We start from the raw sequence: 24,123 nt of genomic DNA on the forward strand, positions 1-24,123 counted from the left end.
CTGTGGTGCCTCTCCTGCTCCAAGTCGGCCCGTTTGACGTCCTACCCCCCTTAACAAAGAGTTGGCCAACTCGAACATTGGGATTTTAGACTTGTAGACGAGAGCATTGCCACAACTAGAATTACACTTGCTTGTATTTTTCTTAATTCAGTTGCATATGTGCTCCTAACTCAATAAATGTTGTCCTGCAGCTCAGATACTGTCAAACCATCTATGTTATGATCGCAGATGATGGTCTCAGCGGCAGCAATATGTTGCTTACTTTTGCTTGCAAAGCACAGATATCCAAAAAGCGAACAGTTTTATCCGTTCCCCACTTCATATTTCAGTTTGTCTACACTCTACGAACACAAATAATCTCAAAACTCATGCAACTATTGTTGCCGAAGTTGGAACACGCCGAAAGTGTTTAGTTTCACCAATGAGTTGCGCAAACGCGGGGTGGGCATTCGCGCTGGCCGGTAGCGCAGTTGCCTGCAACCTAGTGTCGTCGTCGTCTATACTAGGCTTAAGCGTAAATCGGGGCCCTCGTGAAATACGGGCCTCGTAACGTCCTTGTGACGTCATACTATTCGGATTGCCCACCACACTTTTCTAACCGTCTGTGCCGTGCAGGACCCATGTCCTGGTGGCGGAGCCAGTGCTTCTCTGTGTGCATCACCTCATTTGACAGCTGCCGAGTCGTAATACCTCTGTCCTTGCGAATGACAATATCAGCTCGCTGCAACATGTCAAGTGGATGGCTCCTCGACCGTTGCAAATAGTGAGCTCCGCCGAACCGCCTTCTGATGACCTCACGCTTGTGTCCAGCGACTAACTGTACTTCTGGCGACAGCTGATGCTTCATAGACTTTGTACCAGCTTTTCTTTCTCTGCAGTAACAAATTAAATGACGTCACGTTGCTTGTAATGTACATCACCTACAGACACCATTTTATAACTGTCCTGCAGCTACGCCATCTGTTGGAAGTGACGGAAACTTGGCGCGCTTGAGACGCCCTGCTAAACCCGCAGGACAGAACAAGTAGCAGGAATTGTGGAAGGGGGCCGGAATGAGTGGCTGTCTGTTACACTTCAAACATAACACTTTATTTAATTGTCCAAGCATAAAGCGCAACTTCTAAGCTTCACTATCGAAATAAAAAGTCTTTAATTCTAAAACGGCTGAAGGCCCATGAATTAAATACAACTGCTATAAATATTTATTTATTTATTTATTTATTTTTGAGACAGAGGGCTCTAGCTTTAACCTTAAATAGTATTTAAAGACAAGCGATGTAAGAGTTGACTAGTCAGATACATTCAGTTTTTTAAAAGCGTCAGAAAGCTGATAAACTTAAAACAACGTAATTACAATAACCTTTCAATAGGCAGAAGGCCCAAGCTTAAAGACCAATAAGAAACCTTACTCCAAAACGGCTGAAGGCCTTTGTTAAAAAAAAAAAAAAAGAACTGCAACCAATTTTCCAAAGCAGAAGGCCCACAGTTTTTAACCTTAAATAGTATTTAAGCCCAAGTGATGTAAGACTTGATGAATATGAGTCCAAAATTTTAAAGCGGCTGAAGGCCCATCATTTTAAGAACAATACAACTACGATAAATTTTCAACAGGCAGAAGGCTCACAGCTTTATCTTGAAAGAATGTAATACTTGATAAATAAGAACCTTACAACTTAAAGTGGCTGAGGGCTCATGCTTTTAAAAACACTAAAACTACAATAAATTTTGAACAGGCAGAAAGTCCACAGATTTATCTTCGAAAAGGTAATACTTGAGAAGTAAGATCCTTAAAACTTAAATCAGCTGAAGGCCGATGCTTTCAAACAATAAAATAAATTTTCAACAGGCGGAAGGCCCAAGTTTTATCTTCAGGCAATGTAAGACTTGCCCAATTTAGAAAAACTTGCTTTTGAAACGGCTGAAGGCCTTTGATTTTAAAAACACAATTACAAGCATACACATTCCAAGCATCGGCTATGAGCCATTAAAAATACACAATTAAACGCCAACGAGAAAGACAGTATAGGCAACGGCGCTCAGAAGTTTCCAGGGCTCTCAGTCTGCCCTTCCAATCGTAACGTTCGCTTAGGTGGGACAAGAAGTCGGCCCAACTATTCTCGATCCGCCGGCAACACAACCAAGAGACAGTCAGAAACCCACCGAACAGACGACTTGCTAACCACCGACCAGTATACGAGAATTCCAAACCCAAAACGTTACATACATAGCCGCCCACAACCAAAAATACATTAAGCTGCCAAAAACTACACACCATGTTGGACAGCAGCAACAGGTTAGGAAAGGACACTGCTTGAATTCACGTCAGCGACTAGGGCAGGTAACCGGAACACTAACGGCCACAAGGCAGAAAATTCCGCTGGTGCACTTGAATTTCAAACCGACAAATATAGTTAATTCCACCACATGGTGGCTAAATCTTCACGAACTCCAACACTCGCTGTTGCTCCCAGGAATACCGCCAACAGCGAACCACCAACCAAGGGGACAACGTGAACAGACGTGGCTTCGGTAATTAAATCACCACTCAACTTTCATGTCCTGGGTCGGTGAGCCACGAACCTCGTAGCACTCGAACGGCCCGCACACACTCCGACACTGCATAGAGACCGCCAGCAGGCCCGGCCGACTGCGCTGTGTGGAGACTTACTTGCTGATCCAACCCAATCGACCGACTGACTGCACACTGCCAAGCCGGAACTGTAAACACCAGACCAAAGATGGTATACGGTGAAAATATCGATACACACCGTTGCTGCCACACGTAGAAAGAGGCAGAACCACGGCATGACCGCAATAACCGCGGGAAACCAAACACTCAAATAACACATACGTAACGTTTCGCATTCATTGCGTTGTTTTCGGCTGAGAATAAAAAATATGGGGTGCATTACTTTCTGGGCACTCACTAAACATCTTAACTTCATCGAGTGCCATCGAGAGGTGCATGCATTTAGACACACATTCAAGAATTATTAAACCCATCTGAAACAGTTACTCGCTCCGCGCTGGAGGCGGCTACTGGCACTCTTAAGATGCGCAGTGTCACGTGCTGTGACGTTTGCGCCACAGCCTATCGTTCTCGCGGGCCTCCGGCGTAGATTACGGTAGTGTTGCTAGTAGCTTTGCTCAGTTAAGGTCATACCCACGTAACTATTACGTTACGTGTCTTGCATACCAATCGGGCGCTACCTCGTAACTATCGCTTTCTTTGCGAGTGCGACCAGCGTCTTATTAGATTCCCCTAAAAACCGGAAGCGATGAACCGTCTAGAAACTGAGTAAAGATACATAAACGGCCGCGTAGCCTACATAGTTCACTGTTGTGTCCCCCTACCCTCCATCTCTACACCCTTCATCTCCTTTCCCAAGGTGGCTTCCATCGACTCCCCCTCCCGGATGATGCCCTCTCTCCCTCCATTTATCCCTCCTATCAACTCTGATCCCCACCCCCCCTCTCCTTTCCTCTGTCCTTTTCCTGGGCTCCCTCTCCTCCCCTTCCATCCTCTTTTTTCCCCACCTACCCTCTCTCTGCCCCCCTTCTCTCCCCAGAGTCCTTTTGCATTTCCCTCCTCTGGCCTTTCCCGTTCCCTCTCGCGTCTGCCCTGCCCCCCCCCCCCCCCTTATGAGTCCTCTCCCTCCTTTGGTTCCCCCCCTTTCGCTTTTCCTCTCCTCCCTCCTTGTTCCCCCCCCAAAAAATCACTCCAGGTTCTCCCCCCCCCCCCCCATCTTCCCTCGGCTATGGTGTGTTATCTTTGTGCCAACATTTTAGTGCAGTGTTTACAGTGAGTGTTCAGTGTTGTGTGTCTTCTCCGAAGTGTTGCGAACGGACATCATACTGTCACTGGGTGTGATTTTTATATCTCTTGTGAACAGAAACCAGACTGTCGCCATGTTTTTTAATTGTCTGTCTACCATGTTACCTGTCTGTTTCCTGTGTATTTTATTAGCTTTGCCAACCCTTTGCTTTTATGTTTTAACTTTCCACAATTTTCCGCCGTTTTACAATTTCAGTCACCGTTTTCTCACCTGCTTTTATTGTTTCTTATATTCTTCTTACGATTTAAACAGTCTGTAGGCTGCAGAGCAGCGTAATAAGCTGCTGCCAGCCCGCCCCCTTCGGGGATAATCGAAATACAATAAAGGAAAAAAAAACCTACATAGTTATTCTTCCGTCTGTTACTTAAAGGTAAATAGTAGTCATAGCAAAATTGAAATTTTCAGTGTTTAAATCAGATTTTATTCGAAGATGGTTGATTTGTATCGTGAAACAGAGAAATATTTTAGTAAAAACAATACAGGTTTATTATATAGCTCTAAAAAGGCTGTTTCCTCAACAAAAAAGTAAAATAAAAAACCACAAAACCAAAATGTTTCGCCGAAGTTACATAAAACGTGTTTCTGCTACACAGAACTTTCGCGTTTATCAGTGATAAGAGGAAACTCTTACCTTTTATCATAACGAAGAACGTTCTATTGAATGCCAAATAACAACAATAACTATCTATTTTTTGTGTTTGTGCATGTAAACTGTACTTGCATAAAACTTTATGGCTTTGGTTGCAGAAAGGCGGAGAAGTTGCACCACAACTAATTTTTATTACTTATAAAGTGAAATGTATGTTCTTTAAGCCTATAAAATATACAATAGGCTAACAGTGAATTATGTGCGCTTGTAATTATGTGCAAAAGAAACAACCAAACAAATAAAAACAGCAAATAAGTCGTCGGGTCCCAGTTTCTCTTACACATTCATTTACGTTTCTTTCTCTAACAATGCTACCAATGCAGCTGGTAATCCTGCCACTTACTACGTCATTTATGCAGTGTACCAAGGCTACCGAACCGTAGTTTTGGTGGAGCACAACTCCGTTACCGACCTTTGGATAATGCTGTATCTGTGAACTACAACCAGAACTCTAGTGACAAACTTTCAGAGCTTGTTTAAGGATATCTTCTGACTATTTTGGTATAAGGTACGCACGGTCCTCGGCGGCTCGTTACAGAGGTATTCCATTTCGTTTGACTTGTTGCCCCAGTGACTGTACTGCGCTGAAAATACGTGCACAACACGTATGTCGACGGTAAGCGCAGCGTGTCCTGTTTACATTCGCTCACGGTCTGTAATGTCCTTTTTTTATCTCGTTGGCCTCAAGTTTGCATTCAGTAGTGCTCGGTCCTGTCTAGCACTTTGTTTTCCGGCAGTGTCAGTTGTGCTTTAATAGTGATACACAGCGATACTATGGATACGCTTATGGATGAAGAGTTGGCCGATGTGCACCTCCTGTATGCGTTCACTGTATGGAAGAATGACATAACGCCATTGTGCTGAGTTGTTCCCAAGCTGACGGTAACCTCATCACAGTAGTTTCTCGGACAGGCGATAACTGTATTACTCTGTTTTGTTGCGAAGATATTTTCAGCAAGGTTTATTGCGGTAACGAACCGAATAAATCGTAACAACGTTACCTATTACTCTTTAGTGAGGCGTTGAAAACCATGAGTCTCTTATACAAACGTACTCAGAAGGTATCTCCGAACAACCTCCGAAAGTTTGTCGGTGGACGTCTGGTTCACGCTGCATATGCACAGCTTTTTTACGACAGTCGTCGTCATCCTGTCCTCAACTTCCTGAAGGGCCCTTGGATTCATTGCTTCCTTAACACCTTGCATCCATCTTGTAGGTGGTCTGTTTATTTGAACACCACTCAAATGTATGTATGGAGTGTTTCACAATTCATGTTACGCTCTTCTAGAGGTTGTAGAGGGTAGATCAAGTTTGACAATGGAACACATGTCCGGAAATGTCGTCCAACGACGCTACGTCGCGCCGGCTCCTGTAAAGTAGGTATTATACGGTGATCCCGTCGTGATGTCACAAACTATCAAGGGTGATGGATACATGTATCAGGCTGAGGTATGGTTCCCTGGTTCGGAAACGAACGAGTCGAAAGTTATTAGCGAAAATCATTCTGATACTTCTGGAAGAGTAATACAAGTACAGGTACTGCAGTTGCTAAGAATGTAGCGTAGGCAACTTCCAGAGATGGTATAGTATGGATCAAGACAAGAAAAAATGTGCAGAAACACGGGCATGCCGTAAGAACTAAGAGCACTTGTCCATCTTCCCTAGTGTGAAACACATCTGCTGTGTTGAATAAGTGCTTATAGCTCGAAAGTATGCATTTTGGACCCCGTGTTTACTAGACAGTTTTTCTTGTTTTGGTCCGCACTTCCTCCTCTGAAAGTCGCGTGCCATACAGTCGTAACAACAACAGTATCTGTACATGTATTCCACAGTCAGAAGTAACAAAACGGTTTTCACTTATAACTTCCGACTCGTTTGTTTCCGAAGCAGAGACCGTAACCTCAAATTGATACATGTATCCATCATTCTTGATTGTTTGTAACATCGTCACGGAATCATCACTTATATATATATATATATATATATATATATATATATATATATATATATATATATTCGCCGGCACCTATAAATTTGAAACTTTGTATGGTGTTTCCAGATATGGGTTCCTGTGTAAAACTTGATCTACTAAGTCCCCTCTACCACCTCTAGAAGCATCTCTGTAACAGCGCTACGGCTCCTTAACGTTTGTTTCAGTGCAGATGCACTAATTTTGTCCGAACTCCTACGGGAATCAATAATTTGCGACTGCGGGACTAATGGACGAGGGACGATGCACTGCAGTGCGCGATGAGTTGAGAATTTGAGTTGGACGAAAATCGTGACCGATAGCCGAGGCGGTTAAGGCAACTGCCTTGGAGAAATGGAGCATCCAGCTTCCAGTCCCGGCGTGGCACAAATTTTCAACTTTCGACATTGCGTTACCTCAGTGCCCTGTGCTGCTGGAGGCCACGGATTCACACCCTTCTGTTTCCTATCCTCAACTTCACACAAATGTATGCACCAGCCGCGTCATCACTGGTGATGTCTGTTCTGTCGGACGTGTCCGGCAGAGCAGGTACCAATCAAATACATACTTTTCATATAATGCTTGTTGTGCCTGCCATTAAACTGTTAAAGGCTCTTCGGGTTTAGTCTCGTTATGAAGAAAATCAAACTGCAAGAGTGTAAAAGTACCAAGACGTTATCGAAATTTATTGGTTGAACCGCTCGTAATATCGATTACTGTACTCAAATTGGTTCACTTTAGTAGAACTAGCTAACAGTACAGTAGAAAAGGATCTAAAAATACGTGTAAAGGCCGCTTTGCGCACGTTATCTGTTTCAGATTCTTTGGAGAGCGGAAAAGTCGACTAATGCTATATTCGCGTGAGTCATTAGGCGGTTGATTTCAGGCGTATGAGGGGACATGTGCAAAGTCGTTTCGAGTTGTAATGAAACATTCTATGGTTTCAAACATTCTATGGTTTCACGTTACATACTTGTATACCCGTAAAAGATTGTATGTGTCAGTTAAAAGCAGTTTTCCTTGAGATTCATTGAGGAAGGTTTAACAGCGGTGCGGACATGATTCACAAGTGAGATCACCTCGAACTCTGAACACACGGTATGACTCATCGTTCTCTGTAGCCAGTGACACTAGGATGAAGAAGAAATACCTTGAAAGGACGCTGTACAGCCACTTCCAGATCACCGTGCCTGCTCTTATAGCGTCTCCGCCTCAATGTTTACTCTATTCCCTATTGGCTTTGTAATTTTGTTTACTTATTCTAAGAAATGGACTGATTTGGTTCTTCCAGTGGGTACATATAATTAGCTTACCGTGAGGAGCACACGAGTACACCTTGTCTGGCGTGCGGTCAGACATGTGACAGAAAAAGGAAAATTACTTCGTGTAGTTTACGACAATGCGCGATCTCTTCGACTTGTGCGTCAATGTTGTTGCTTTTTTCTTCAAATAGGTTTGTAGTCACAGAAAGTTGAGTAGACCAGGTCCAGTTTACCAATAGCAGCAGAAGGCTGACTGGATCAGGATCCAAGCCGAATCAGTAAAATTTAAAGGGTCGGGTGTCGAACCCAGAATATTAGATTCAGCATCTATCAATGATAACATCAAACTATGAACAGTCTGAATGAAGAGAGGTCAGATCATGTCTGCTCATCTATCCAGTGTGGCATCACTGAAGCGATGAAGGAATTTAAGACATTTGCTCCTACGCCGAGACCTACACCTTGTGAATAGCAATAAAGTACGTGGCAGATGATGTTTTGGTACGGGATATTAGTTTCTTTCAGATAGTCCCGTTCGGAAAGTAGAAAGAATAATTTCTGTAATATCTCTGCACAAACAATTACTAAACTAATTTTCGTGTTTACTGCCTGTGATTATTGACGGTGCTGTTCTTTGCAAATCGTCAGTTTCCCCTGTTAGTACGATCTGAAATGAATACACTTGACACGTATTTCGGTAAAGATTGTACTAGAGCTTTGTAAGTAATCTCGTTCTTGCATGTTTAAGTGCAGTTTCACTACTAATAAATTGAAACCCAGTATTTGATTCCATCACGGATGAGCACAAGTTATCGTTACACTTCATTTAGGACTGATGGCCTCAGATGTTAAGTCCCACAGTGCTCAGAGCCATTTGAACCATTTGAACACTTCATATTCCCATACATTGTTACTCCTAGATATTTTTATAGCGGGATTGATTCCAGCTGTTACTGATTAATCCTACAGTCGAAGCGTACTACAGTTAAAGTTCATACTACGAAAGGTGCAGTCAATTGAATTTTAAATTCAGAGTTTCTTGAACTACTACCAGTGTCCACAGCGCAAAAAAAAAAAAAAAAAAAAAAATCTCACGGTGGAAGTGGTAATGAACCTTGAAAGCTTAAGCTTAGTTTAACATAGCTCATGTGGCGAAAGCTATATATCTGTGGTTGCCATAGCCCGTAAACATTAATCAGCTTGGGATCTGGTAGTGAAATTTTACTTTCCTCTACGCTAACAACAAATCGTTAGTTTTTGCATCGGGTCAATATGTCGGTCATATTTCACTAGATGTTACCACAATATTTTATAAAGTAGCACTCTCTTATAGATAAGCATACCATTCCCAGATGATATCTCCAATACCAATTAATTTTTGCATCTGGTTAATATCTCGGCCATGTCTCACTAGATGTTACGACAATATTTTATCGAGTAACACTTCCTTACAGATAAGCTTGTCACCTCAGAAATATCTCCAGCAGCAGTTAAAGTACCTCCTAAGTCACTAAATATTATGAAGAGGTACTTCATGATGGGAGCTATGGCCGATAGTGAGGACAGGGAGGAGATACTCTGCTTTTTCTCTTCGCAGAAAACACGAGAGAATTTGCTGCTGATGAAAACAGCTGTCGACTAGAAGACGAAAAGCCGGGCTGCAGTCAGGACACGCCACAGGGTCATTCCGTCTGTAAATGTAGCTCTTGGCAGTCAAGGACTGTGCGACTGGTCCCGGCGGAGGTTCGAGTCCTGCCTCGGGCATGGGTGTGTGTGTTTGCCCTTCGGATACTTTTAAGTAAAGTAGTGTGTATGCTTAGGGACTGATGACCTGAGCTGTTAAGCCCCATAAGATTACATACACATGTGAACACTTTTTTGTAGCTCTTGTCAAATGCCTACACGCTACCTACTTCGCTGCCATCCCTTGTGGCGCTTCGGTGATACTACAGTGTCGGCTTGAAGTGTGTAACGCTATGATCTACACGATACGTAAACAAGGCAAATGTAACTATCATTATAAATACTTATCTCCGTCTTTTCATTTGTCCCCAGCGTTAGCTTCATACTGAAACATAATTTGCGCAGAGACGTCCATACACAGAGTAAATTAGTGGGGACGTGAGCTAGGTAACCTGTTACGTCGGATAGACATAAAAAATTCAAAATGGCATAAAAGATCTGGTATATAACAACCAACCAACTAAACAAACTTATCAAGCAAAGCCAAGGGATAAAATTCTATAAGGTATCAAGTTTTGTCATATATGGCCACATAAACTGCTGCCGTTCAGTTCTACACTGAGGGGACAGAAGTCATGGGATACCAACTAATGCGTGTCTGACCTCTTTTTTGCAGTCGTCGTCCAGCAGCTCGACGTGTTACGGACTCAACAGTATCGGTTCAGTTCGACCAAAGGACCCAGTCCCTTCCATGTAAACACAACCAGCTTGTTCAGCACTATGTTGACAACCGGGGTCCATGTCTTCGTAGGGTCTGCGCCACACTCGAACCTTACCACCAGCTCTTACCAACTGAAATTGGGACTCGTCTGACCAGGCCATGGTTTTCGAGTCGTCTCAAAATCAAAAGCTCAACTGAGCATCAGGAAACACATTAATTAACTGTCACACCAAGAAAACTTGACTGGGGTGTTTACTTCCCAAAGCAATTTTTTTTTATTTTCCTGGCAGATTAAATCTGTGTGCCGGACCGAGACTCGAACTGGGGACCTTTGCCTTCCGCGAGCAAGTGCTCTACCATGTGAGCTACCCAAGCACGACTCACGCCCCGTCCTCACAGCTTTACTTCCCAGTACCTCGTCTCCTACCTTCCAAACTTCACAGAAGATATTGCGGAGACATGGCTTAGCCACAGTCTGGGGGATGTTTCCAGAATAGAGATTTTCACTCTGCAGCGGAGTGTGCGCTGATATGAAACTTCCTGGCAGATGAAAACCGAGTGTGGCCGTGCGGTTCTAGGCGCTACAGTCTGGAACCGAGCGACCGCTACGGTCGCAGGTTCGAATCCTGCCTCGGGCATGGATGTGTGTGATGTTCTTAGTGTAGTTAGGTTTAATTAGTTCTAAGTTCTAGGCGACTGATGACCTCAGAAGTTAAGTCGCATAGTGCTCAGAGCCATTTTTTGAAAACCGAGTGCCGGACCGAGACTCGACCTCGGGACCTTTGCCTTTGGCGGGCAAGTGCTCTACCATCTGCGCTACCCAAGCACGACTCGCGCCTCCTCCTCACAGCTTTACTTCCGCCAGTACCTCGTCTCCTACCTTCCAAACTTTACGAGTCTCGGTCCGGCACACAGTTTTAATCTGCCAGGAATGTTTCATATGAGCGCACATTCAGCTGCAGCGTGAAAATCGCGTTCTGGAATTTTTTTATTGTTCGTTTAGATTCCTTTAATTGAATAAAATGAACGGTTTCGGTTCAAATGATTGATCATCAATTTTGACTTCTCGGTTACAAGAGTAAACCGTTCAACTTAACAAAATTCAGTTTTATTTTTTTATCCTGCTAAGTAGCATGCAAATTTTGCTAGTAAGTTCGACGGATCACTTTTGTAACCGATGCAGTCAACTCTGATAATGATTGAAGTGTACCGAAACTGGTCATTATAAAAAAGTTATGGGCAAATAGATGACAATAAAAAATCTGTTCTGCATCAAGTGATCTTCTCGCATCTTCTCCGAGCGTCCTGTGTCAATTTCTGCAGTGTTTACTTTCCGAGTGGCTCACGTGTGTCCTTGTCGCGCTGCAGGTTCCGAGAGCAGCCGGTGGAGGCGGATGGCGGGGAGCAGCTGTCGGTGTGCACGCTGGTGTTCCCGCGCTCGGACTCTGTCAACCTGTCGCTGTGCTTCACGGTGCCGGTGCTGATCGTGGCCTGCCTGCTGCCCATGGGCCTCCTCGTCTATCACTACCAGCGCATCTTCAACAAGCTGCTGGCCTCCCGCAGCCGCTGGGCCGTGCCGTGCGTCGCCAGCTCCGGCGGAGGCGGCGCGGGCGTCAACGTGGCGCCCGACTGCGACTCGTCGGGCACTCCCACCGCCACCAACAATAACAATAACAACAACAACAACAGCGCGCAGGCGCTGCGGCGCGACAGCGACCTGAGCTTCGTGGGCAGCCTGATGATGCCGTGGTCGCGCAAGGTGTCGGGCGCGAGCCAGGCGTCGGGCGGCGGCGTGGGCGGGCACCAGGCGCGCGCCGGCTCGCTGTCGCAGCACGAGGAGCTGCGCCTCAGCAAGCACCTGCGCGTGGTGCGCGTGCTGCTGCTCAACGTGCTGGTCGTGCTGCTCATGTGGCTGCCCATCACCATCATGATGTTCCTCATCTACGTGGACGGCAGCCGCCCCAACGAGGACACCGCCTTCTTCCTGCGCTCCCACCACTTCGTCTGGTCGCTGCTCGTCGCGCTGCTCAACACCGTGGTAAACCCGCTGCTGTACGGCGTCCTCTCCGAGAACTTCCGCGCCTGCTTCGCCAGGATGTGGCTGGGCGGCCGCGGCCGGCGCCGGCGGCAGCGCGAGCTGATGCGCGGCTGCGGTGGCGGCGGGGGCGGCGGCGGCTGCGGGGGCAGCAAGTCCAACGCCGCGGACGCCTTCGGTGGCATCGCCAACCGGACGCCCAGCAGCGGCCGCGCCAACGGCTACGTCACAGCGTCGGGTGCCAAGTTCGCCAAGAAGATGAGCGGCTGCAGCATCGGCTCGGTGCTGGAGCTGCCGAGCGGGCAGATGGTCTGAGTTCCGTGATGGTCGCACCGCTGGTGTAGCGTCTCCAACGCACTGTCGGCGGAATCTCCGAATTTGTCGCTCACTGTAGACGTGTCGGAAATAGCCGTCAGATAAAGGGCCTACCACGGAGGCTTTCTGCACAGAGGAGTTTTAAGCGCGAACGAGGTGCAATTATCTTTTCAGTGGCCTCGCTTAGCTCAGGATATAGGCAGTTTCCAACAGTTAGGCTGAAAGCCGCCTTCTCCGTCTATGCAGTGACATAGCATAGCTCTGACTGCGCCATTTCTCTAGATTCTAGATCTCTTAAGTTCTACGAAAAATAGGTGTAGCACAAGCAGGACATATTCTATGCTCCAAAGGTATTCTGATTGCGGCCACCTGGAATGAAATCTGTCATTCATTAATTGTGTCTGTAAGAGAGAAAGCAGGGAAAGAAACAATTTTTTTAATTGCTAGTCATCGATGGACTGGAGCTCAAAAGAGGCAAGTATCCAGATGAGATTTAAACCCGGCACAGAATTTCAATCTGACATCATTTTCGGTCGGATGTGCTCACATCTCACTGTCGTTCTGTTTAGTCGGGGATAAAATCTAAAACTTACTTCACTGAAATTTTGTTTCTTCTTGCACAAACGTATTTGAAAATTATGTTGCACCAAGTTCCGGTTAAGAGTTGCCAAAAAGTAGAGATATTGTTCCAGTTAAGTGCGAGCCGGTTATTTTCTCATTAAATCTTCTACGCTGGCATTGTCAACTTACAGCAACATCTACCGATCTTTTACAACCTAAGCCGACACTACATGCTGCAATATAGACTTAGTCACCTACTGCGCTGTTACATTTTCGCTGTACCGCAGTTCAATTAACTGAGCTGTAAATACCAGAGAGAGAATCTGCGAGAAACGTGCCTTTGGAACGGTGAATAGACTCAATTCAAATTCAGAATAAAATGATTCTCCACGGCAGAAAAGTGTTTGTTGTTCCTTGATGCAGAATCCGCCGAAGTTTCAGGCAGCCTCACAGGACATTATTACAAAGGCGAAGTAATGACAATTTCTAGCAGATGTTGTGCGATAGGGCGAGGTTTAGCTCGCACTGTCACCACAAATCAAGATTAAAAATCAACCGTAGTTGAAAAATGCGGCTAAGAAGCAGCTCCGGCGGAATCTTACACAGCCCATATTGGTGAACGAATGACACCTGTTTATGGGAGAGTGCCGTAGAAAAGAATAAATTTACCAATTCGGCGTACAGAGTAAGTACTCAAGCCGCTATAATTGCATTTGAGAGTGTCGGGATTGATATCCACTTTCAGTTACCCAGATACATTCCGTGCTTTCCCTAAACCGTTTGAGGCAAATGATCGGACGGTTCCTTTAAACAGAGGCGGCATATTCAATTCCCTGTGCTTTTCCAATTCGGACTTGCCCTCTAACGATACCTACCTTGATGGGATACACAACCAGTTCAGCAGAAGCGTTGTTATAGGAGTTATCTACAGGGCTAAATATTTGACTGCGCGCTCCTGGCGCTTAGTTCCAGCCCTTCTGCCTTCGGCGCCGTCTTATACCGGCTTGTGATACTGACGAAGTCCACGGGTGTTTACTTCCGATGCCGCAACGCAAACGCGCGCAGAAGAGGTCCGATCGCCGGAGAGAGGAAGTGGGGAGCAAGAGCGTGCTGTCCCGACCTTCCCCGGCGCTGCGCGTCTATAATTAGCCGTTCTGTGGCTCTCCGCCGGACGAGAAGACGCCGTAAAACGGCGGGACGCCCACGACAACACAAGCGCCGCCGAATGGAGCGTCGGCTTGCAGCTCAGGGAACGCTCGTTCTGCTGGTGCACGCGACAACGGGCGTGGCGGCAGAAGTGGCGACGCAGAAGACCTAAAATACCGGAGTCTTAGGCTCGCAGCCGCGCAGGACACGCGCGGCTCGTCGCGGAGCGACCTCTGTGTCACTCGATAGAGCGCCACGCTGCAGGTGGCTTCAGTCCATTAAACTCGCTGCGCACTGAAAGTCACGTCACGTAACCTCAGCGGTCTCTTCTCTCTCCCGCCTCAACTACAAGAGGCCGCATTTACGACATGCATCCGTTGTTGCGCGCATGCGTAGCGAACTACGCGCACCACCCCCGATGCATATTTCTTGCGGGAATCTACGTGACATATTGCGTGCTTCACATCTCTGTGGACACATTTTCTGCTGTCTTCATTGGACAAGGGGGAAACATTTCGAACAGGCCACTCCAGTGAAGTACTTTTCCTAATTTCCTGCGAGTGCTCTCAGAAGACAGGTGAAGCTGTACCACGATAAAAAAATTGTTGTACTGATAGTGTGAGACAATGCTAGCCTGAGTAACTACCACCCCACCAAGAAAAGTATGACAATCCTTTCGCACAGGGGACACTGGTATGCCCTACTCATCACTAAAAGCCACAATTACAACGTTGCAGAATCGTCTCGACAAAGTGCCAACTCTGTAAAAATGCAAGATTTATTGGCGCCGAGCATTCGTACAAGGCTTTTTCTCACTTTGGTATCATCGTAAATATTCAGCAAGAATCACGAAAAATCTCTGGATGTAATAGAACATGGCGTTCAACAATAACTCGATATTCAACACATCAAAAATAGTTTACGTAATCGCACCTAACAGTCTTCGATTTAATAGACCACACATGAAATATTATGTGAGGTGTTGCACATTATATTATGGTAGGACTGTAGTGGCACTGTTCCTCATCGTGAGTGTACAATGCTCGAATTCGGTTTAACGGGCTCTAGAGCGCTTGGTGACGCTTTTAGTGTGAAACAGTTTCTTTACTGTAAAATACAACAGTTTTCCTAATACCAAGATTGGGGGTGAATATTTCAGAGTAAAGTATCTCAGTTTCCTGCAACACAACAGTATTATAACTGCTTATTTAAGTTTTCTTGTGGACTGCAGTATACCAAAGAGATTCGTTACTACTTAAATTATAGTATTTACAATGTTACCTGTATAGTTCTATCAGTTACGTCGCAGAAGTCTGAATATATAGTCCACTGTGTATTCCATTGTCTAGTATAATCACAAATATATATGAAAGAATTCATCATACCTCTACACACTCAAGTAACTGTACGTACATGTGATTGTATTTTATGTCAATTTTTATAATAAAATCCTGAAAAAAATTTTTTTTGTTATTTATGCACACTATACTGCCTTTCCTGTACTCATAACCAAGACGATAAAAAATAAACAAAAGTTGTAGATACGAACTTAGCCAGTGGAAGGTGACAAATGAGAGTAACAGTAATGCCCAAATTATTTGAAAATAACATCGAGGAGGTTGTGTCACCTGTGAAGCTGCTTCAGTTTCAGTACTTCGTTAAGGACATAACTTACAACAGCAAAGGAAATGTACACCATTTGAAAAATATTTCAATGCAACTACAGGGTGACTCACCTAACATTACCGCTGGATACATTTCGTAAACCACATCAAATACTGACGAACCGATTCCACAGACCGAACGTGAGGAGAGGGGCTAGTGTAATTGTTTAATACAAACCATACAAAAATGCACGTAAGTATGTGTTTTAACACAAACCTACGTTTTTTTTTAAATGGAACCCCGTTAGTTTTGTGAGCACATCTGAACATATAAACAAATACGTAATCATTGCCGTTTGTTGCATTGTAAAATGTTAATTACATCCGGAGATATTGTAACCTAAAGTTGACGCTTGAGTACCACTCCTCCGCTGTTCGATCGTGTGTATCGGAGAGCACCGAATTACCTAGGGATCCAAAGGGAACGGTGATGGACCTTAGGTACAGAATAGGTACACATGACGTCCACATGCTAACACCTTTTTATTGGTCTTTTTCACTGACGCACATGTACATTACCATGAGGTGTGAGGTTCACGTACACACGTGGTTTCCATTTTCAATTACGGAGTGGAATAGAGTGTGTCCCGACATGTCAGGCCAATAGATGTTCAATGTGGTGGCCATCATTTGCTGCACACAATTGCAATCTCTGGTGTAATGAATGTCGTACACGCCTCAGTACATCTGGTGTAATGTCGCCGCAGGCTGCCACAATACGTTGTTTCATGTCCTCTGGGGTTGTAGGCACATCACGGTACACATTCCCCTTTAACGTACCCCACAGAAAGAAGTCCAGAGGCGTAAGATCAGGAGAACGGGCTGGCCAATTTATGCGCCTTCCACGTGCTATGAAACGCCCGTCGAACATCCTGTCAAGGGTCAGCCTAGTGTTAATTGCGGAATGTGCAGGTGCACCATCATGCTGATACCACATACGTCGACACGTTTCCAGTGGGACATTTTCGAGGAACGTTGGCAGATCGTTCTGTAGGAACGCGATGTATGTTGCAGTGCTCTCCGATACACAGGATCGAACAGTGGAGGAGTGGTACTCAAGCGTCAACTTTAGGTTACAATATCTCCGGATGTAATTAACATTTTACAATGCAACAAACGGCAATGATTACGTATTTGTTTATATGTTCAGATGTGCTAACAAAACTAACGTGGTTCCATTTAAAAAAACGTAGGTTTGTGTTAAAAAACATACTTCCGTGCATTTTTGTATGGTTTTTATTAAACAATTACACTAGCCCCTCTCCTCACGTTCGGTCTGTGGAATCGGTTCGTCAGTAATTGATGTGGTTTACGAAATATATCCAGCGGTAACGTTAGATGACTCACCCTGTATACTTTCGTCTCACACAAACTATGTTGATAAACTGTCCATCACAGTATTTGAGTGATCAGCGTGTCTCATTACTGCACGGAGGATCCGTTTGCGATTCCCGCCCGGGTCACAGATTTATTCTCCCGGTGACAGGGTGTTGTGATGTCCTAATAGGCGTTTCGTCGTCATCTACGTGCAAAGCATCTACGTGATGTTAAATAGAAAGACTTGCACAAAGCGATCGAACAACATCAGATGAGATCTCACAGTGAAAAATGCCAGACGATCATTTCACTTTTTTGTTAATAAATTATCACTTTCCAGAAATGTTTTTGAATCAGTAACAGACGTTATCAACCCAGAAAAACATACGACACTTAATTTTCTACGTAAATAAAGGAGGTCACTCCACTTGTGCCTCTTTTTTGCAGTCAACTTAAATCTAATTTCGAATGTAGTCACGCATAGAAAATTCTCCATAATATTGTCCCTGGAAATACAAGAGAAATGTTTCCTAGCGAAGAGATTTCAAAATTTCGTTCATAGGCTGACCACACGGTATTTTTAACGGACACATGGTTATTGTGTCTAACATACACAACCATTATTAATATACTTCACCTGGAACTTTAAACTTATTTTGTGGAATTCTGTATTTTAATTACAGTTCCCACTGATAAGAAATAGTGAGTAAATTTTAAAGAAGGTCATACGAAATCTGCCTGAAGTTTAAGTTGGAAATTCAAGTGATACGTTTCATTTATATCCCAATTAAAAATTTATTTAACCTTCATGTATTACAATATCAGGTTAATGTTAAACGCCTTTTAACGATTGTTTCTCGAATTTTTCTCCAAACAGTCAGTCACTTCACTGTGTGATAACGTGCGTTAATGGATTGGGAACATGGCACGTGTACCGAAACAAGTCGTAGCGAAGTGGGAAATGTGTACAACTTGCTGTCATCAGCGACAGTAATCCCACTCTGAGCTCTCTAACGCTAAATCTGTGATCAATTAGTAATTTATATTAATAATACGGATTATGTTGGGAGTGAATCGGTTTATTACGTTAACGCAGAACCTGAATAATTTAGAATAACACATCCAATCTGTTAACGTCGAAAAACGATGTCTAAAACAGCACGTCATCGTGCATCTGCTTTCAATATTTAAACAAACAAATGCATTATTACAGATGATCCGCGGTAATTTCAAAAATATATACTTTACTACTGGCAAAATCTCGAAGTTGTACTCACAGAGAGAGATAAGTTTGAAAGAATTACACATTGGTAGTTGTATTACTGAAAATGAATACTGGCACGCAATAAAGCACGAAGTCACGTCACACATTCATTACAAAAAACGCTGAAATAAACGAACCAAAATAGTTTAGAAACAGTTACAGAATTTGTTTATTTATTCTGTTTGCACTTTAAGCAACACAATACCGAGCAACGCTGGAGTACTGGATGTCAAGCTGGACGCAATATGCAATGAACTATTCCAACGTTAGAAAATTGTGACTACTAAAAATCCATAAAATTATTATTGCCCCCATCTTTTTCAATTTTTAATGTTATTGCTTTTAGAGTAATAAACAATCAAGTAATTAGCTACTTTTTCTTGGTAAATTGTTTTGTGACTACTGAACAAGCTAGTCAGAAATTTACATTTTACATATATAATATACCTTGGCTCCTGCTAGCAGACAGAAATCGGTTCTACGAACTTTCTATTGTTATTGGTTTAAAGTGAAGACATATCGCGAGGTGGCGCGTTTCGCCTGCACGAGCGAAGATTCACTTAGCGTTGCTCCATGGTGAACGAAGAAAAGTAAGAAAATTAGAATGTGATTGGACTTCGTTACGAGACAGGATAACGAGAGGACATGTATGAAGTGTGTGCAATGAAACAGTCATTGTTAGCTGCCATATTGTATAATTTTATTTTTGGACACTCACAAGCGATATGTAATGTTAATGTAGAGTTCAGTAACGGTCATAATCCAGTCTGTTGCATTTCAAGGGTAACTGCGCGTATTTAGTTTTGATCGAAGGATTCTGTGATGAACTATTATGTACTACAAGCTTGTATCGGACTTCGAACATTTGGTAGTCGATGTTTGCTGTCGAACTTGCTTCAATAACACGGTCAAAAGAACAGAGAAAGTTTTCTCTACTAAAAAGAATTCATTTCACTTGCAGGCAATCATCGAATGGCCAAATGCGGATGGCAGTGTTCCAATTCCAGAAAGATCCTATAGAAGTTTTCTTTCCGTTACATTTCAAGAATTTTACAGGCAACCGCCAGAATCGGCAACTGCTTCTCCACCACGAGATTAACTTGTCTACGTGTACGAAATTACGTACGTTATAGGGGTCGTCGATGCCGCACGGAATATTGTGCTTCACAGACATACAAACAGAGACACTACACACACTAGTTCAGTAACAATGAGTTTAATATTAAAAGCTGGAAAATCATTAATTTCTCTTTTTGAGCAGTAAAATAATATACATAATTCAAAATAGCTTAAGCGGGATAAATTCAGTCGTTTTTGTTCAAACAGAATTAAGGAATAGAGGATTACATCAAAGGTAACTATGAGTAAGGAAAATAATGGTTTACAACTAAAGTAAAGTTAAACAAAACTTTCGTCTGGCAATGAATTAAACAAAAATATTATAGTCTGGCAGTTCGTTGCCTGTGTACTGTGTTCTGATTAGTATGCTATCCATGAATAGACTGCATCCTGACTTATTATATGAAAATTCATAATCAAATAGTCATCTTCTGTCTGACTGCGAATCAGCAAAAACATGTTCATGCAGTAACACGTTCTTACAGAAATTCATTGCACCAGAAAATTGATATGAATTACCTGTAGAATTGATTTTCAGAAGCCGTGTAATCGCGTTTAAAATTTACTTAAATTACAGAGTGTAATTTGGTTAGGTTCTAACTAAACGCAGTGCTGTGGGATGATTGCCCTAGACTGTAATCACAGTACATTAATCTGAAAACGATGCAACACATAAAACACTTCACTGAAGTGACTGAATAATGGCGTAATCCAAGAACAAAACTCACGCACACTACTGCAAAAGTTGAAGTCTTTACCGCCATGTTCTGCACAAATTATTGTATAAGAGCGTCAATGTACACATCACAAAAATTTTCCACTGCAAAGCTGCATCCCGGTATCATCAGCGAAGCACACCTTTCGAAAACTTGTAAATTATATAGCAGAAACCAGGACATTTATTGCTAATCCACAGCGTAAACTGTATCTAACTGAACTATTTCCATATCTTTTTCACAGATAATCACTGAAAGGAACATAGTAACAGGTATCGCCAAGATGGCATCGGCAACATCTCCTTCAATATTATGCGTCAAAAATAATTAAATGACTTCGGAGTGCGTAAACGAGTAGTCTCAGTGCTGAATTAACACTGTGTATTAACCTCAAAAGAATCAAACGGTATACGCCACATGGGCATTATTAAATATGTCCGCCTGCTTATCTGGGTGGCAACGTGCTTGCCTCTCATGCATTGGGCCCGCGTTCGATTCCCGGCCGGGTTGGAGATTTTCTCCGCTGGGAGACTGGGTGTTGTGTTGTCGTCATCGTCATTTCATCCTCATCATCGGCCGCAAGTCGCGCAATGTGGCGCCGGCTGAAATAAGACTTGCACTTGGCGGCCAAACCCGAATTTGACCTCCCGTGAAACAATGACATAAGATCATTTCATTATAAAATATGTGAACATAACCTTAATTTTCTAGCACTGACCCAAATTCAAGCTTTGTGTACAAATATTCTAACGGTACAGTAAATATCCTATAGGGAAGGAGAGGATAACTAATCTGAGTGCATAAGCATTTGATTGAATAACTTGGACATAGTCCTTTAATAAGCTTCCAGCCTACGAAAAGTAGTCGATCTTTGAACCTTTGTAACACCATGTTACTAAATACAACTACAGTCTCAAAATTCATCGCCAAAGTAATAGACGAAATATAGCAATTTATTTACTAATATCTCCCAATTCAAACGTTTTACATGTAGTGTATTAACAATCACTGCAAGTTACTGTAACGATTTCGCCAGATCTCCAACTGCAAACATCAGGTCCGCTCAGCTTTCAACTCATGGTAGCCACACGCAGAATACCTGTCTAATCTACTCTGACTTCATCAGCCTAAGGCCCAGACAGCAGTTCTCGCACCTGATTGGCTGATGCAAGTGGTGTTCGCGAAAGTTTAGCTATAGCAGTGTTTCACACAGACACAGTTCAAAGAGCTTGCATGACTTGTTGATGCCAATTACAGGATGCAGCAGTTTGAAAATCATAGGCATCACCAGCATCGCATACTAACGCATTGTGTTCGATTAGATTACTGTTTGTGGCTTAGAGCAAAGTCTACTGTAACAGAGTGGACGCAAAAGAGTAACTTCTCGCTCGTATTTTATATGCGTTTGCTCAAGTCAAGGAGTGTACAGGTGAGCTCCGGTCAGGAACACAGCATCTGTCTACAAGAGCTGTTAAGTGCATTACGGTTGACGGTGGAATTTTTGAACATCGTTTGTGATGGAATGCACACTACTATACAAAGCATTAGATCAAATGTTTCATCTACTATTCTTGCATTTCTTATATTCCGCATTCTTTTCATTGGATTCCTCAGAAACTGTTAATAACAGGACATATGTACATATGATATTTCTTGTCCAAAATCACACAATCACAAAATCATAGCAATATTGTGGTACAGTTTTCTTTTAATTTATTGGCTTTCGGGCTGCGCCTATTCAGGCATCTCAGTTACGATGAAACAGACGTAAGGAAAACACAACCTCCAGTCATCAGCAGAGAAAATCTCCAATCCAGCTGGCAATCGAACCTGGACTGCTTCGCATAGCAGTCTGCCCCACTGACCACACATCTGCCGGGGTGGACAAGGTATTATTTTAAATTTGTTCTTGAATCTCAATAGCAACTTCTTGATTGGGCAGATTACCCAATCTGCCTGTCAGATCTGTGTTATTTTCGTCACACTCAACCCTTCAAACTCTACATAGCCTTTTGTATTCGCCTATGCTGTTGACTCACAAATGTTTGCAACTTAAACTTCCTCTACAGCAAAAACCTTTTCAACAATGTAAATTCTGTCACCAAAATCGTAATACAAATCTTCCCTAAACCAAATAGTAAATACTTTAAATGGGCCTGAAAGATCTTCCCCAGTGGCTTCAAATTTCTGCTCTAAGTTTTGGATGTGTGTGTGCTGTAGAACAAAGTATTTTAGTAGTTGGGATTGGAGGGCTGGGATTTTAGCAACTGGCAAGACGGAGATGAATAGCATTTTCAGAAGAATTCATTTGCAACAGTAAAGTCAGAGGCTGCAGTGGCTACAGGAGCAACAGCTTTGAAGTGATGCCAGGCATCATCGATCCCCCAGTAATGATCCACAGACACCTTTTTGTAACAGATCATTATAAGAAAAGGGCCCGGTTACAATGTTACCACCCCTCAAATATTACAAACAACGCAACAAGACTACAGACTTTAAATATCTTCAACATTTCGCGGCCCTGTTAACCACTGTGTAAATATTAATTTTAATTTTTATAATGAACAGCCTCACTTGCACCGTTTGCCTAGAATTTACCATGGTTTCAGTCGGGATAACCCAACCTTCTTCAGAATAACAGTAACTATCGTCTTCTGGAACCAGTACAGTACTCGTGGCTGCCGCATCGCGGTCGCGAAGTGGGGCCGAGGCAGTTCCAGAAAAAATTTATAGTCTGACGATAATTTATGGATTTGTAGTTTTAGCTTGACGACATCCACTATGGAAAGACGATAGTTACTGCTATTCTGAAGAAGGTTGGGTTACCTCGACTGAAACCTAGGTAAATTCTAGGCAAACGGTGCAATTAATTATTAAAATTAAAATTACTACAGGCTTTGTTTCAGAGACATTTTTAAAATATTTTACATTTGAAATTCGAAAAATACAATATTAACCAGTTTATCTACTCTTTAAAAAAAAGAACTCTCTAAAATCGACAGCGTTTCATTTAGTAAAAAACGTAAAACTGACGCCAAGTTTTACTATTAGTCGAAAAGTTAACTTTAATCATATAACAACAAAAACTCGATTTAAATTATCAGTATCAACGTTTGAATTTTCTTTAGCAGGCTTCCTCCTTAAAACACTCAAACCAAATAAATTCCGATTGCATTCAATTTACTCTCATCGATGAGAACTGCCCCACCCTAACAAGTTACACCACATTTAACACACCATGTCAGCTAATGAACCGATGGTCACCAGTCATCACAGGACAACACGGCATAGAACCACGAGTGCCCAGTGCACCACCTTGACAGTGCAGCGTTACACGCTATACTTTCTACAAGCAAAAGTATTAGCCTAACTAGTTACTTCTCGCGCAGCAGACTTAGAGAACTTAGCACAGCTTACAGTATAAGTAGTTTGAAATAGGTCAGCTTAACAGTGCTAGGATTGCGCAGGTACCATTTATTTTCGATAAGCAATCAGCAAACAATCCTAAGGGAGTGTGGTGCACCACATCTTAGAATTAGGTGGCAGCCATGTTGGCCACTAGCCAATTTCTTAGACTCGTGCGTTTGATTAAACCCACACTGGAAACCAATTTCTAAAGGCCACGCCGATTGAGTCTCATCACAAATTATTAGTTCATCATTTCTTTGCTGACAATGAATATGTAAACCATCAATACACTTCCTGGTGTATTTTATCAGGATGCATAAAGCGTGTCATCATTTCTCAGTTTCTGCCGCCAACGGAGCAATACTGTGCTCCGCTTTGATCTCTTTTAGGTCTCCGGAAAACAAATCTGAAGAATAAATGCAAAAACAATCTTGCACGATCAATACACATGCGTAAAT

At 43.1% G+C, this 24,123-nt stretch overlaps 1 protein-coding gene across 1 annotated transcript in view; it reads left to right on the top strand.

The window, feature by feature from the left end:
* The window catches only part of LOC126195439 (neuropeptide FF receptor 2-like), a 163,149-nt gene extending 147,551 nt beyond the window's left edge, over positions 1-15,598 (top strand). The window contains exon 4 of the mRNA XM_049934059.1: positions 11,489-15,598. Within this exon, the coding sequence (XP_049790016.1) occupies positions 11,489-12,470 (982 nt within the window). The 3' untranslated portion in view covers positions 12,471-15,598. The remainder of the gene's footprint in view (positions 1-11,488) is intronic.
* The last annotated feature ends 8,525 nt before the right edge of the window (positions 15,599-24,123 follow it).

The sequence above is a fragment of the Schistocerca nitens genome, chromosome 1 (assembly GCF_023898315.1).
Source record: "Schistocerca nitens isolate TAMUIC-IGC-003100 chromosome 1, iqSchNite1.1, whole genome shotgun sequence".
In the NCBI taxonomy this organism is placed as follows: domain Eukaryota; kingdom Metazoa; phylum Arthropoda; class Insecta; order Orthoptera; family Acrididae; genus Schistocerca; species Schistocerca nitens.